This window comes from Nanorana parkeri, unplaced genomic scaffold (genome assembly GCF_000935625.1).
Source record: "Nanorana parkeri isolate BGI_ZX_2015 unplaced genomic scaffold, ASM93562v1 scaffold617, whole genome shotgun sequence".
NCBI lineage: Eukaryota > Metazoa > Chordata > Amphibia > Anura > Dicroglossidae > Nanorana > Nanorana parkeri.
The window spans coordinates 36,696-53,621 of record NW_017306885.1 but is presented as its reverse complement, the minus strand read 5'-3'; the positions used below and the strand labels follow the sequence as shown (position 1 = coordinate 53,621).

The 16,926-nt window shown below is 42.3% G+C and overlaps 1 protein-coding gene across 1 annotated transcript in view; it reads right to left on the bottom strand.

The window, feature by feature from the left end:
• Positions 1-16,926, bottom strand: part of PRKDC (protein kinase, DNA-activated, catalytic polypeptide) — a 130,133-nt gene that overhangs the window by 86,992 nt on the left and 26,215 nt on the right. Inside the window, exons 15-26 of the mRNA XM_018562961.1 lie at positions 16,160-16,275; positions 15,430-15,589; positions 14,317-14,403; positions 14,048-14,167; positions 12,335-12,494; positions 11,947-12,053; positions 6,882-6,972; positions 4,716-4,879; positions 3,750-3,902; positions 1,670-1,777; positions 513-739; positions 81-175 (exon numbers count right to left, since the gene is read on the bottom strand). Of these exons, the coding sequence (XP_018418463.1) occupies positions 81-175; positions 513-739; positions 1,670-1,777; positions 3,750-3,902; positions 4,716-4,879; positions 6,882-6,972; positions 11,947-12,053; positions 12,335-12,494; positions 14,048-14,167; positions 14,317-14,403; positions 15,430-15,589; positions 16,160-16,275 (1,588 nt within the window). The remainder of the gene's footprint in view (positions 1-80; positions 176-512; positions 740-1,669; positions 1,778-3,749; positions 3,903-4,715; positions 4,880-6,881; positions 6,973-11,946; positions 12,054-12,334; positions 12,495-14,047; positions 14,168-14,316; positions 14,404-15,429; positions 15,590-16,159; positions 16,276-16,926) is intronic.

Genomic DNA, 16,926 nt, shown 5'->3' with positions numbered 1-16,926 from the left:
CTAAAGGGAGAAAAAAAAAAAAGCACATTGAAAAAAAAAAAAAAAAAAAAAGGCATTCCAGTAAATGCATTTACTCTCACCTAAAGATTTTTCATCTGCATGAGACAGCGCCAGGCTTTCCATATAAACCACTAACACTTCAAACACAAACAGTTCCACCAGCGCTGATTCCTCTCTGAGAGACAAGATAACTAAGAATTAGGAGAGCAGTAATCACATTGATGAAAACTATATAACCTATACTTTAACCCAGGATGAGGAAACCACAGTAAGGCAATATAATATCCCTTTGACTGAGAAAATAATTTCTCTCAACCGCTCCCGAAATGTGTACTTTTATTGCCAATACACCATAAATGTATAAAATATGTCTTAAACAATCCAATGTTTGTCCCAAACTTCCCCTGAATTTATCTGAGTAGATAAAGCATTAAGTAGCTTATACTGCATATATGTGTATTCTAATACAGCGTGTCTGTTAACCAGTACTGCACATCCAATGTATTGCACACCTTAATTCTTTGTATATGTTGTTGAATGCTAAAGAAGCCCCCAGCCTCTTGAACACATTAGGATGTAGAGCAAGACTGTAAAGTCTTTTAAATAAAGATTGGGTGTTGACAGGGCTTCTTTCTTGCTGTTGAGGTGTTGTCTGTTTTATCGACCATTTCAAGAATTCTCTAATGCATTGTCCAGAGAAGTCTCTCAGTGTGCTATCGCCAGGATCCACCATGCCATCCTTAAACAGAAGATAAAACATTTCATACACTGATCTATGGTAACAAATTATTGCATATGAAAAATTAGAACAACTATTTCAAAAACAGGGATACTGGAATGGAAAAAAAATATTTTAAAAAGTAGCAAATAGTTAGTCAGAATACTGCAAAAAACTAAAAACAAAGCTAAAATCATGTTTATAATTGTTTACTTTAAATCACAAATATTATAAAAACTGTGTTTTCTAAAAATAATGTAAACACTGACACATTTATAAAGCACAGTTATGTGCTTTACAAAGATTCACTCCACCTCGCTTGTTTCAGAATCCTGGAGCATTCAAAGCCCCATTAGTTTTAACAAACGGGAGGGGGGACTGCCAGAAACAGGAGAGCCAAGTCACATGACCTGTCAAAGCCATGTGCTTAAGTTATCTTCCTATAATGAATATAATTAATAAATATATGTTTACATGGAACAGTTATAGTTGCTGATCACACGTTTGCTGGACTTAGCATACAAGCGTCTGTATCTTATGTGGCTACAGGGTTTTTATCTCAACAGTGATTTAGCAGGTATGTTGAATGAAATGCATGGAAATGTATCCAGCCACAAGGCAGAGATAAATATATAACTGCTTATTTGTGATTCGACTAAATATCTGCACACTCATTTGTCTGATTGGTGTGGAATTAAGCAGTTCAGAATCCCAGGCCTGATGTATTGTATCAACTGTATGATTTTCTGCAAATTGGACAAATCTCCATGCTTATAAATTTAAGAGAACCAAATTGCTCATCACTGATAATGAAAACATCAAGTATGCATGTACAAAATGTAAAAGTTTTATAAAAACGTTCAGGTAAATGGCTGCATGTAGTCACAGAAAATACAATATAGTATTAGAAAAGCAAAAACTAAAGTCTGAAGTCATCCAGTAAAGACATACCAAAATAGCTTCCAGTAAAGCCACTGTGTCATTGCTTTCAAACTTCTTGTTGTTAGTGAACCAGTGAATGAGACCCATAACAAGTGGCTCATATAGCTGCCTTGTTACCTACATAAAAAAAGTAGAGCACTTTTAGGATAACATAATAAAACGTTTTGAATGCACATTGGCAAATCTCTGTCCCTAGCTCCACAAATGTTGCCGATTCACTGATCTGGGTAATCAGGAGCATTTATAGTCCTATGGCTTTTGAGGTCAGGGCTAGCCAGGTTTTTTTTCTGGAGAATCACGCTCAGAGCTCACACAGAGATGCCTTATGGATACTGGAAAAGATGTCTAGCTTCATCCTCAGATTCATCTGTGTTGCATTGTTTCTCACCAGTTATGGTTAAATAATAGATTCTATTTTCTGTCTACCTTTGCTCATGTGCTTCCCATGCTCCCTTTTCCCTTTAGTCATGCTGATTTTATAGGTCCAGATCCTGGGTTTTTGATAAACTCAGGAGTCACATCAGGCCCATTCTGACTAAATTCAATGTTCTTCTCTGGTAATCCTTATTTAGCGAGGTGGGTGTCTATTCCAACATTCTTCAAAAGTATAACCAGTAGACAGTATATGACTTCCTATGTCCCTCAATGGACTCTATGAAAATGATTTTACAGAGACTTCGAAAATCATACTTAGTTGCTTAACTAGACAATAACTTTGTAACCAATGAACTAAATAATTAAAAAAAATACCTATATCATTTTGTATTTTAGAAAATATATAAGGCTTTTATTTGGCACAATGTTTTATTTAAAACCTACTGTTTTTATTATAGGCTGACAAATGCATAAAAATTTAGATTGTATTATACTGAAATTTTGTTATATTTTTCTGTGTTTTATTTCATAAATTTTTTCAATAAAGCCTACAGTCTGAAAATAATAACCATGTTATAACTGACTGATGAAATGATCAGGAACTACACAGACTGGTTTTCAGTCATCAGTAAGAGCCGGGATTGAGAGCAACCAGTTGCACAAAGTGTCAGTTGGTGGCTCCTAAAGGTATCCCCAACAAGGTGCCTTGAGCTGGAAGGCATTTAAATACATATGGTGGGTGGGAAAGGGTTCAAGAGAACCTGTACCTTGGCCAGACAAAGTAGCTGGTAATAATCACAAGAGGCAATTTTGGCAGACATTTTTCCTATAGTCACCCATTAGATGGGTGAGAAAGAGCAGTTTATTTGTGCACAGGAAGATGCTTCAGGTAGCAAACATGTGAAGCATATAACTAAAATCCTAAGATTTCTTTTTGAGTTCTGCTTTATATGAACACAACAGAATGTCAAATAGCCAAAACCTAAACTCTAACATCCATCGACCCTAAAGACTGAGCACTTGCATTCCACTGCCCATGCCAGTATTGATGCCTTCTCAGGTGATAAGTGATCGTACTATACAATGTTTTATCATATGAATGTAGGCATAGGACACTAGCAGTCTTTTACTAGGTTATCACTCAGCAAAAAGGAAGACTATTACACCATTGGTGAACATATAGCCAAAATCATTTTTTGCAGGGAATATTTAAATGCCCTGCTAGATTATTTTTTGCAGTTTTGTGTACCATCGGGTACATTTCCTTTTACTTCCTGTTCCAGAACAAGACGTTAGACAAAATCTCCCAAAGTGACTGGAGTTCAACTCTTAAATAGTTGTCGCCATAACAGGTGTGCCCATTGGAAGATTTCCCCTTACCTCTTGTTCTGGGCACAAATCTATATTCTTTGCTTGGCAACAATGGTCACCAGTGTTTAACTGTCCCTCACTCTATCCAAAAATAAGAAAATAGTTTTGCCTAGAAATACACTTTAAACCTTTTGCAATTCCCATTGCATTCTACAGACTAAAAAAAACAAAACTACATAACACACATATATAAATTAAGACTGCTGGAGTTACCAAATCTGTCTTTGTATGTACTCTTTTACGGCAATAAAGCGTAACTCAGTTATTAAAAATGAGTGATGATGGCTTTGGAGACACTGCGATACACTTTAGCAGTGGAAACATTCAGTTCTGTCCTGTATACCTGATCAACATCACAAGCCAGGCGGAGCAGTACAGGAAACGTGCGCTTGTACAGTCTGTACATTGGTGGAGGCCCTTCTTTTGCATCAGGTATTTGAGATGATTTTCCCAACATAAAAGTAACCATGCTGTGCAAAAGTTCACAGGCTGCAACCTAGTAGAAACAAAACAGCTTGAATTACCAAACATTCTTTATGCAAGTTTTTAACTGCAATAAAGTTTACTAAAAAAACCTTGTTTGTTTGATAAATTGATATTGCCTCATATCTGAGCTGAAGAGTAAACTTAATGCTGGCATACACAAAGATTTCTCTTGTTAACCCCACAGGTTTAATGAGAAAACAAAAATCACTCAATTTCCCCATCCATTCTAAAGGGCATAGCTAGAGCAATCTCTTGGGTCAAAATACCCAAATAGTGACAGCAGCTTGCAGGCACTTTTCAGCAAACAATTTTACACCAAACCCCTTCGACACAAGTCGATTTAAAAAAAAAAAAAATCGACATTTGTTGAGTTGGGTGCTGCCAGCAGGGCCATCTCCACATTGAATTTTGTCCAAAATTGATCGGTGTATGGCTAGATTTATTCTATTCACTTCCTAGAATGCGGAACAAAACTAAAAGTCTGCTTCCATCATAAACAACTTACAAAAGTGTTTTGTTTGTGACAGAGTTCCCTTCAGTTAAAAGAATACATTCAAAACCATACTAAGATTAACTTTTATATAGAAGAATTAAGAGCACAGACACAAGAATTCATGGTATTATACAAGCCACAATACGAGCAATTGCCAAACTAATAATAAATTAGAGAATGCTATAAAAAAAAAGATTTATTCTCTCTAAGAAGAAAAATCAAATGAAAACATATCCTATGGAATTGAGAAATTAGCTAAATAATTATGTTTAAGCCCCAAGCTAATCAGTTCACTTGCTACATTAGTGAAATTAAAGCTAGCAGCAGCACCTTTGTCTGTCTGTCACTAGCAGAGAGTGCCAGCTCAGTGACGCGTGGCAGAAATGTTTCCAGGTAGATGACAGGTTTCATATCAGCAAAGGGCACAGCAAAACTTAGCCTCTTCTCTGTGTCCCATGACACATGATTCCTTAGCATTTCCTCAGTTGACGCAGCTTTGAATCGAAAAATAAAAATTAACATCAGCTTTCTAAATATGCATAACAGAAAAATAAAATGTAAAAAGTTTATGAAGGAAAAAAAATATTAAAACAATGGTACTAAATACCAATTATGATTACTAACTACAACTACCAAGATACATGAAGGATGGTCATTAAACATACACCAGGATCTCTCAATACGTAAAACAGTTTGTGACATTATAGAAAACGCCCATAAAAAAGGGTATTCTTGCAATGCTGCATTTTATAGTGGCAAATTCGCCCTAAATACTAAAATGGAAAATGTTAAACATGATAAGAGAAACAACACTATTTACTAAATCTATTATCTTTGTAGCCAAGAAGCTGGAAGAAAACAATGCACCACAATGCAGTTCATGAAATATGTGTGTGTGTGTGTATATATATACTGTATATATTAGGGATGCACCGATATATCGGCCGAAAATGGCACTTTTGGCTAAATGCCGAAAGTGCAATTTTCCTGCCGATACATCGGCGCATCTGTGCTTTCTTTCCTCCCCGCTGGGCGCTGCTCTGTGGCAGAAAGTGTGACAGCCGCCGGCGTCCCTCCCACACGGCTCAGCCTCCTATCACAGTCCGGCAGAGTGGTGTGTGGGCGGAGACAGCCCGCGCTGTCACAGGAGGCTGAGCTATTTTCCCTGCACCTCTCGCTCAGCCTCCTGTGACAACCTGTCAGGAAGGAAACGAGTGCAAACACAGTGATCGCTGAGTGTTTGTAGATAATTGAGGATATGTTGACTATATCCTCAATTATGAATGAATGGGAAGTGATCTACATCACCTCCTGTTCATTCATAGTTGTAGTTATAGTAAACACACAATGTTCTCAAGTTATGAATGAACAGGAACTCTCAGAGGATTCCTGTTCATTGATAACAGGGGATACAGAAAAAGAGATAGAGAACTTTGTGTCCTCAATCTCTTTTTCTATTTTAAAAGGGAAATATCAGGGGTCTGTTTAATATTTCCCCAAAGACCCTAAAAGTAAAGTAAAAAATAAAAATATTTAATAAAAAAATGAATAAAAATAAATATAAAATTTTTTTTAATAAAAAAGTTTATAAAAAATAAAATATTAAAAAAATTAAAATAAAAAACAACATTTTTGGTTTCGGCCTGACAATTTTTTTTATTTCGGTTCGGTTTTGAAATTTCTATTACATACATACACATATATAAATATACACACACACACACACACACACACACACACGAACACTGTATTGTAACCTTCCACTCAGCATCTAACATGTAAAACAGTCAGTTTTGATGCGCAGGGTTGTGGGGAGGATATACGATCTGTAAATAAAAGTACACTTGCACCTTAAGGTACATGGAATCAATTTGCTAGAAACCACAAACATAGACATGCCACAGTACACCCAAGGTGAAAAAGCATGAACCAAACTAGTGCAGCACTAACTCACTACAAACTAGATACCAGAATCCCAGTGCAATTTGTTACAATATGTTATAGCTCCATGGATGCCAATACATTTCTAAGGGCCCAGTCACACCATAAAGAGTGTGTTCCAGAGCGTTCGGCCTCTAGAACAGACTGGAATGCAACCGGGCCGCCTCACTTTGTTTTGGGGCAGGAGGGGGCGTGGCGGTTCATTGAAGTCAATGGCCCATTCCGGTCCAGTGTGATCTGCAAAAATACTGCATGCAGCATTTTTGCAGATCGCACTTGCCACGCGTTCGGGTGCCAGGGACCACACTGTGGGTGGGGGGCGTGGCTGCGGTGCCATTGACTTCAATGCACCGTAACTCCCCCTCCCGCCCCAAAACAAAGTGAGCCGGCCAGTTTGCGTTCCAGAGGTCGAACGCTTTGGAATGCACTCTTTATGGTGTGACTGGGCCCTTATGGTGCTGCTTCAATTGGTGCTAACAAGATTGTTTGAAGTGGTAGTGATGCTTCACAACAGATTTGAATCCTTTAGCAAAAAAAAAAAATAGAAATAATTACCTGTAACCAAACTGTGATTAATTTTTCCTCCTAGAGACCCAAGTATTCGTATTACTCGATTCCTCACTGATGATAAGGATGCCTCTTCCTTCTACAAAAAAAAAAAAGGAAATTAGGTTACTGCTCCAAAGATCAACTTTTGTAGCCAAACTGAGATAACACCTACTTTGTATTTGTTACATGTTCCCATTCACAAAGCATAAATTTAAAAAATATTTAAAACATTGCTGCTTATTTTTTTTAAGTACTTTTTACTTGCTTAAAAATTCTACCTGGCTTCACTCAAAGTAATGTAATGGAGGGTTTGTCCAACGTTATGTTTACTCTAATTAATCCTGTCTGTACTGTGCTCTCAGATTTCATTATCAGTTGTAAATGCGATGTGAACTACTGTCCTTACAAAGGGTTATAGACTTAAAGCATTATGTGTTAATGAGCGGAAGCTGAATCTGCCCCTAAGTTTGTCCCTCCTTCACCAAAGAAACCTCTAAAGGTAAGAAATCATTAGGAATGTTGTGTTAATAGGAACACATAACAAACAGAGAGGTTTTCTCAAATTTGACTCCAAAAGTGGAAATACACTTTAAAGTGAAGCTGACCACAAAAAGTGAAGATTTGCTATGTTTGTACCCAATCAGTACCCTGGAAAAATATACTTTTTTTCTTTTTGGATTCCTTTTGAGAAATAGTGCACTCCCTCATGCTCCTCCAACCTCATCTCTGTATATCTGCATCTGTGAAAGATTTTACTGCTTCTGCTATTCTAAGGAGACTTGAGGTGAGATTAGGTGATATCATTACTGTGCTGCTCAATGGTCTTTAAAACCATGCCTCAACCAAGATGGCTGCCCACACAGAGATACATTAAAGCACAAGTCATGGTAAGTTAGGACCACGGAAACATAAGCTGCGGGGAACGCACAGGCAATACTGGTGACAGGGCAAAAGACCACTGCCTAAAATTTTTGGGCACAACTTTTAGAGTTCAGGTCCTCTAACTTTCAAATGATATCCACGCCCAGCTGGAGTTTTCTAGGCATTAGGACCGGTCTCTGGAACGCACTGTATCGCACTCTGGCTGGCTTCCTGCGTTCAGGGGCGAGAGGGGGGTGGTGGTGCATTGAAGTCAATGGCTGCAAGCTCTATTTTTGCAGATAGCAATGAACCGGAATGCAGGCACTGATGTGCCACGTGTTTGGATGTGGGCGATCGCACTGGGGGCAGGGCTGAGGTGCCATTGACTTCAATGCATCGCCACGCCCCCTCCCGCAGAGAGCCGGCTGTAGTGCGATACAGTGTGTTCCAGAGGCTGACCGCTCTGGAATGCACTGTTTGTGGAGTGACTTGGCCCTTAGGGATCCTCTAAGATGCTCCAAAAGACCAAATAATAGGATTTTTGTACTCACCGTAAAATCCTTTTCTCTCCGTTCATTGAAGGACACAGGGCAACAGATCGTAGATCCTGAATGGTAGGGTATATCGCCACCTGCAGGAGTAGGGCGCTAGGCACATAACAAAAAGACAAGACAGCCTATGGGCGGCCCCTGCTGGTGGCCCAACCCCTCACTTGCTGACAAGTCTCCAGTAAGTAACAAGCAGTTAGGAGTGTACACTCCATAAAAGAGGGCGGGACCTGTGTCCTTCAATGAACGGAGAGAAAAGGATTTTACGGTGAGTACAAAAATCCTATTTTCTCTCCCGTTCATTGAAGGACACAACAGATCGTAGATCCTGAATGGTAGGGACGTCACCAAGCAGTACACACTGAGGGATGGGCAACAACAACCAAACACCCAAAAGACACCTCAAATAGCCGCCTGCAACACATTGAGCCCCAAACCAGCATCCTCCGATGCCAAAACATCCACCTTGTAAAACTTAACAAAGGTGTGAACAGAAGACCAAGTAGCGGCCTTACAAACCCGAGAAACAGGGGCCCCATGACGGAAAGCCCAGGAAGCCCCAACAGCCCTAGCAGAATGGGCAGTGACCGGAAACGGAGGCTCACGCCCCTTAACGGCGTACGCCTGAATCACAACATTACGTATCCACCTAGAAATGGTAGCCGCCGACGCAGCCCGACCCGTACGAGGGCCCTCCGAGAGCACGAACAGGGAGTCGGTCTCGCGGAAAGAAGCCGTAGCTTCCAAGAAAACACGAAGAGCGCGAACCACATCCAAACAGTGGAGCGCACGCTCCTTCCTAAGGACAGGCTGCGGACACAGGGAAGGCAAGACAATGTCCTCATTCAGATGGCATGCCGACACAACCTATGACAGGTACGCCGGCCGAGGATGGAGAACCGCCTTGTCCCGATGCAAAACCAGCAACGGGGACTTGCTCCAACACCCGCCGAACGGAAGTGACGGCCACCAAAAAGGCCACTTTCTGTGACAAAGACATAAGCGGAATCTCCTGAAGAGGTTCAAACGGGGATTCCTGCAACACTGAAAGCACGAGATTCAGATCCCACGGAGCCAAAGGCGAGCGGACAGGGGGAGCAATGCGCGTCACCCCCTGAACAAAGGTGCGAACCAGAGCACTAGACGCTGGACAGACGATCGAGGCACAGAGGCAGCCGCCACAGGGGGGCCACCCCCAGCTGAACCACGCCCGCGTACCACACCCTCCGAGTCCAGTCAGGGACCACGAGGATGACGGTGGCGCCCTCGGCCGCGATCCAACGCAGCAGCCGAGACCACAGATACAGAGGGGGAAAGGCAGAAACCAAACCGTAATCCCAAGGAGCCACCAGGGCATCCACGGCCTCCGCCCAGGGATCCGGGGCCCGGGCCACAACCCCCTGTCCACCTTCCGGTTGAACCGAGACGCCAGAAGATCCACCCCCGGCGTCCCCCAGCGACAACAGAGCTGCTGAAAAACCTCCGGGTGCAGAGACCACTCCCCCGGATCCCCCAACTGTCGACAGAGGCAATCGGCCTGCCAATCGTCCACCCCCGGGACGTAGACCGCCGAGAGAGCCAGGACTCGATGGTCCGCCCAGGAGAGAATCCCAAACACCTCGCGACCCCGCTCTTCGTACCGCCCAGGTGGGTGAGGTACGCCACTGCAGTGGCGCTATCCGACAGGACCCGGGCCGCCAGACCCCGGAGCCGGGCCGACCAATGAAGGAGAAAGAGGCGAATCGCACGAAGTTCCAACACATATATCGACCGTCGGGACTCCTGCGGCGACCAACGACCCCGCACGGTCACGGAGCCCAGGACCCCGCCCCAGCCCCAAGGCTGGCGTCCGTGGTGACCACCGTCCAATGCACGGGAAGGAAAGGACTTCCCCTGCACCAAGGCCGGAGATTGAGGCCACCACCACAGGGAGGCCCTCGCCTCCCGAGAGATCCGAATCTCCCTGCCCAAGGACAGGGAGGACTTGTCCCACTGTACTAGGATGTTCCGCTGCAGGGTCCCGGTATGATGTTGCGCAAAGGACACTGCCTCGAAGGAGGCCACCATGAGACCCAGGACCCGCATGCAAAGGTGAATGGGGGACCACAGGCGAGCCCTCAGTAGCCGGACCGTGGAACGGAGCTTCAGGAGCCTGTCCCGAGGAAGAAAGACCCGGGCCGCGATAGTGTCCAGAACCAAACCCAGAAACTCCAGGCGTGGAGAAGGCATGCTTGGAAGCTTGGGAAGAGGAGGATTTGTTAAAACTTACCACCCTAGGTCGGAGGGCGGGCGAAAAAGCCGCTTGTGAGCGGAGAAAGTAGGCCCAGGCTTCCAGCGCGGTCCCTTCTTGCGCGCCTGGGGAAGGAAGGTACGCTGACCCCCCGTCAGAACCTTAAGGACCACACCCAAGGTGGAACCAAACAGACGGTCCCCAGGAAAGGACAACTCCTGTAGAGCCTCCTTGAAAGCCTGAGCAGCCGATCAGCACGTAAGTCAGAGCAAACGGCGATGCGTCACTGCCGACACCAACACCCTGGACACCAAAGGGTGCCGCATCCAAGGCCGAATTGCAGACATAACGAAGGCCTTGCACCACTGATCCGCTAATGCCACGAAAGCGGGGGAGACACTCTCCACCGCAATACCCTGATGTAACATCCTAGCCCACTCAGAGTCTGAGGGACCAAAGCCAAGACCGGACGCATGAGAGCGCCCGAGACAGAGACCGCAAAAGCGGCGCAGCCTTCCTATCGGAAGGGTCCTTAAAGGACGGAGAATCCTCCACCGGAAGAACCGTGGCCTTGTTCAAACAAGAGACCGGTGGATCCACCCCCGGCGCGGAAGATCACTTAGACACAAAGGCCCCCTTCTAAGGGGTAGCGAACCGAGAACCGCTTAGGGACCACAGAGGACTTAGTAGGCCGTTTCCACCCCTCATAAAGGGGGTGTAAGGAAACACCTTGGCAGAACGCCGACACATATGCGTCCCAAACTGCACGTGCGGCAGCGTGGAAGTGCTGGCAACGTCCTCAATTTTAAGGGTCTCCCTGACAGCGCGGACTAGCGCCGAGACCATTTCACATTCCTGGACCAGGAGCGTAGACGCAGCCTCATCCTCACTGGTCGGATGAGGATGTGAGGAATCCCCTGGATCAGGATGAGGTGACGTCGTGGGGAGTTCCCCCTCCTCATCGGACTCCCCTGACAAGGCAGGGGATGGCAAGGGCAGAACCCGCTTCCTAGGTGGGCGCTGCGTCAAGGCGCGCTCCATGCGCGTCACAAACCCATCCATGGCAGAGGAAAAATATTCCAGGGACAATGCGGTACCGCGGTACCACCCACCCTCCGGTGGAACGCACGGGCGACTGGCAAAGCAGCGCAGGCCTACAGGACGCACAAAGAGGGGGTCTAGAGGGGTCCGCAGAGCGCAGCCCACAACCCTCACAAGGCAATGCAGGAGAGTCAGTCCCTACCATTCAGGATCTACGATCTGTTGCCCCGTGTCCTTCAATGAACTGGAGAGAAAGAATAATTTCCCTAATCCATTTTTTAACCTTGTAAAAAACTTTTACTTTTGAATATGTAATGGTTACATAACACACACATATATATTTCATACATGTTTTATTTACTAGAGGCCTAGAAAAGTTAAACAAACATACCACTGAGAGTGATTGAGATCTCTTTATTTGCCGGATAAGATATTTATTGAAACCCTTTTGGGTTGCACGTGACAGACGCATCACTTCAAAAGGACTAAGCAAGTCATCTAAAAATGCAAACAAATGTTAACGGGAAGGGGCAGTATTCAAGGCAGATCTACAAACACCAGTTCATAGTGCATTCAATTACTGCTGCGATCAATAATATTGACAATAGAATAAACATGCATGCAGTCTCTAAATATCTAAAAACCTATATAGAAAAGTCTTCATCAAAGAGAACAAACAACATATATGGAAACGGACGATAAGCAAGTTGTGCTGTACATAACAGTCAATTATAAATGCCCCCCTTCAATTAAATTACATATTCCTTAAGCTTTATTACCTGAAGATGATGAATTAGTCAAGTATCCATCCAGTGATGGTAGAATATCCTTGTAATAAGGCTGCATTTCACTTGGGCAAATACGGGAAGACCAATCTTCAAGGGCATCAAGGCCAGTATTAGCAAGAGAGGGGCAGCTCAAGCCCAACCGAAATGCAGACTAGATCAAAATAATAAAAAAACAATATACAATTAGTTAAGTATAAGCCACTTATCTACATAATTGGGAAAAAGACAGGCAAAGCACTGCATAGGCTAAACTGTCTGTCCACTCACATGCAAGAATGATGGAACGTGGAATCAGTTGCATAGAGGATATAGTAGCATAAACTTAATTATGCTGACACTACAAACATGGGGACCTATTTATAAAACCTGGCAATATACATTGCTTCACTGTGTTCAGTTTTGCCTCTGTAAGTGTCTACTAATAATAAGTAACCTTGGGTAAAATATAGCTAAAATTATGGAAAGAGAAGATCTATAGATAAACAAAACTTGGTGATATTCAAAAACTTGATGATAAACAAAACTAAAATGATATTCATTAATCTTCACTGATGCACATCTTTATTCTCTAGTTGTCATTATCTAGCATAGTTCCAAGTCTGACTCAAACATGCAGCTCACATTTCGGCCAAAATGTAGCCATGTATGGTTAGCATAAGTCAAGGGGCTTCAAGATTGTTGTTCCTTTGAGATCAGAGGCATTTTCTAGATTGTAAGCTCTCACAGACTGAGCGCTCCTAACCATCCTGTCTTGAACTGTTGCCGCTATATAAATCCTGTATAATAATGATAATCATTTTCTGTGAACTGCGCTGTCATATGTGCAAAGGAAGAGCCAATCCAGCTTTGTCCCGTCTCCCTCTGCAACAGATCACCACATTTACCATCTATTGCTTGCTAATTGCAACCAGCGTTACATCACTATTATGATCTGTTAATTGATCTGTTTCTGCAGGGGTGCAGACCTTATCCAGCTCATTGTAAAGTTTACTACAGGCCCACAAGCAATGACTGGCGCAAAATGTGGAAGGATTGCACTGAGATTACACTGGATTTTACAAAGCTCCAATTAGGTTAAATTGAATGAAGTTTTTAAATTTAGCACAGCTACAAATTTTCTAGCTAGTATTGACAGCTCCTTAACAGTTTCTACTTAGTTAAATATATTAAACAAAATAGTTTGCGCTGGAAGTAGGTATGTCGGCACCAGCCGCAACAATGTATGTATAGATGTAAAATGGAAGGCTTGTATGTTGCGCTCGGTTCAAAATCTATTTGGTTTGTCCGTGATATATCATCAAAACAATAGTTTATATAAGTCGATGTGTCGACTTATATAAACTATTCTTTTGATGATATATCACGGACAAACCAAATAGATTTTGAACCGAGCGCAACATACAAGCCTTCCAGTTTTTACTTAGTTGTTTGGAAAAGATCTTTAAGGCTGGTTTAACACCTAAGCAGCGCCCCATGACACTCATGCCACTGTGATAAACAAATGCTGCAGGGATTTCCTTTCTCCATTGACATGCATTGGCTGCCCATTCTAAATAAATAACCTGATTAAAACGCACAGTAACACATGTTAGGTAGAGCACTGCAACAGTTGAATATAGTGTGAAATGGCCCTTAAGAGATTTTGATACTAAATAGAAAACATCAATGCATTCTAAGAGAAGGCTCTAAAGTCAATTTTCTTACTTGTAACAATGGAACATAGGCTTTCATGTCGGACATGATAATATTGTGAGGTAGAGAAAGTATAAATGTTAAACAAGATGCCAAAAGCTCATCCTTAAACTGTTTCATTTTGGCAGATACCTAGAATCAACAAGTACACGATTATTATACAGTTAGAACAGTGTTAAAAAAAAAAACATTTAAAAAGTACAATAAAACACTCAGAAACAAATATGTAAATAAAACCGTACAAAAAAACTGAAATTGACCCTGTTTGGAATCTATTATACCTCTTTTCCAAATTTTGAAAACAGTGCAAAGCAAGAACGCTTTTCAGGATCTTCTAGACCATTCTTAGAACTTTCTGTATAGAAACCCTGCATGAAAACAAAGGTGTACAATTTGAGACAGCAATCTAAATGAGCATATCATACGCCATCATACGCATCATAAATTATATAGTCTCTACAAAACAAAGAAATAAAGAGGTAAGCAAGAGATTGCATTTTTCTTTACTAAAAAGGTTGATTCTACAATCACATGCTGGATTCCAAACTTAGAGTTGCTGTAATAATCCAGATTTGGTACACCATAAAAATATATTAAAACACTCAAGCCTTTTTGTGTCATTTTATTAAAAATCATTTTTTAATAATCTTTTTACATATAAGGGATATGATATGCTTTTTTAGGAATCCTTAGGCCCCATTTACACTATGTGCAGTGGCCACCGCTTTTCTGTACAAGAGAAACGTAGGTTGCCATCAGGGCACTCAGAAAACAGTTGTTACACTACAAAACTGATTTGAGGTGGGTAGCAGATATTATGTATTTTCACATTGCGCTGGAGCTCACCTGAAATCACAGTCAGTTACCACAACTCAGCTGCAGTGCAATGTCATTTTGTGGCACGTCAATAAAATTTAAAAAAAGGGAAAATTGTAAATGTTGCGAGGTGCTGAAGTGCGCAATGTACCAGCCTACCCACCCCACCGCCCCAATCCTGCACAGGAAGTATCGGGTAGTGTAAACGGGTCAGTAAAGCTTCCATGTGGCAGAACAACCCCACTATCAAAAGAACACCGGCTTCACTCCCCTAACGCCACTGTGAGGCAGCCTGCCAGCTTTCTGATTGGTCAGGAAGCCAGGCAGCCTAGTAGCAACAAGTGAAGCCTGCTTCCTAGCCAATCAGGAAGCCGGGAGGCAGGTGATGACATGCTGTTCGGCTTCCTGATTGGCCGGGAAGCCAGCTCCATGCTCCCTCGTGGCACTGCCGGTCAGAGAGAGATCTCCCTCCGACCGGGAGTTCTGGTATCAGGGTAAGTATCGTAGTACTCATCCAAATACTCAGTATCGGTGCATCCCTACTGTATATGAACTCTCCTTGGGATCACATTCCATACCTCAAAGTACTTCAGTTTCTTTGCGTTTTTCATTACAACAGACAGTAGTTTGTAAAATCCACTGATCAAAGGCTGTCGTGTAGAGTGCAGAATAAGTTCATAGCCAAACACAAATACCCAGGATTCAAAGAATTCCACATGCTTGCTTGGTAGTATTTCACTTGAATGAAAGTAAAATCATATTAATGACCAACCAAAAAAAAGAAGAAAAAAAACAGCATGAAACATTCTCTGTGCATGTCTGGGTAAAACAATGCAGCACAGCTTTGCAATACATGCACATCCTCCTTTTTTATATCTTTAAAAATGCTGCACATAGAGAAAAATACATATTGATCTGTCAGAAATCCAGTGTGCACTGGCAACACTCAGCTACACTGAAATCCCAAACAATGTTGTCAGCTCTGCCCAGTTCTCTCCTGCTGGACTAGAATACCTGCCCTTCTCCTCATTTCCATAACATCAGAGGAAGGTAATCTCTAGTGCAAAGGAGATGAGGGAGGAGAGAAAAGTGGGGAGAAGAGAGAGAAGACTTGCTTTGGGCCTCATTGTTTCCAAAAGACCCAAAGATTGGGCCTTTTGGAAAAAAATGGATTGTCATTGCATTGGGCAATGTGCGAGTGCGCCCAACATATGAAGGAAATGTATATTTGTTAAACTATTTGAATTATAAAGTTTCATGACTTTCAGGTAATAAAAGCATAACCGGAAAAAAAAAAAAAAACCATACCTGCAAAATTCTACTAGATTGACAAAGGCAGTCAAATCTTTTGGTTTGGTAGGATAAAGGTTGGCTGCTGGGTCAGAGGTTGCAATAACTAAAGAGCTGCTTTGAACTTCATCATCCTAAACACATGCAGTGGAAAGAAAATGATGACTTATTTTGTTACTGATACACTTGTTAACATTCCATCTACCTCAAAATTGCATTTTGTCAAATACAACTAATTCAGACAATCTAACGAATGGGCTATGAAATGTGACACAAGCAAATAAGATTTCAGGGGAACTCCACAACTGTACAGTAGTTTGTACTTTAACCACTTCAAGACCAGGTGTTTAGACCCCCTTCCTGGCCAGGCCATTTTTCAGTATTCAGCGCTGCGGTACTTTGACTGACGTTTATTCCGTCATGCAGCGCTGTACTGAAATGAATTTTATACCATTTTTTGGGGACACATAGAGCTTTATTTTGGTGGTATTTAATCACCACTGGGGTTTTTATTTTTTACTATAATTAGGGAAACTTACAGAACATTTTGGGAAAAAAAAGTTTTTTTTAACATAATGTTAGGAAACATTTATTATTACCCAGTTTTTTGGTAAAATATAAAAGACGGGGTCACGTGGGTAAATAGACACCAAACATGTCAAGCTTTAAAATTGCGCGCACCCGCGAAATCGCAGAAAACTACCGTACCCAAAATTGGCCATGGGCGACGCTTTAAAAGCTTTTACCGCTCATCAGTTTAGTGTTATCAGTGATTGATGGCCCTA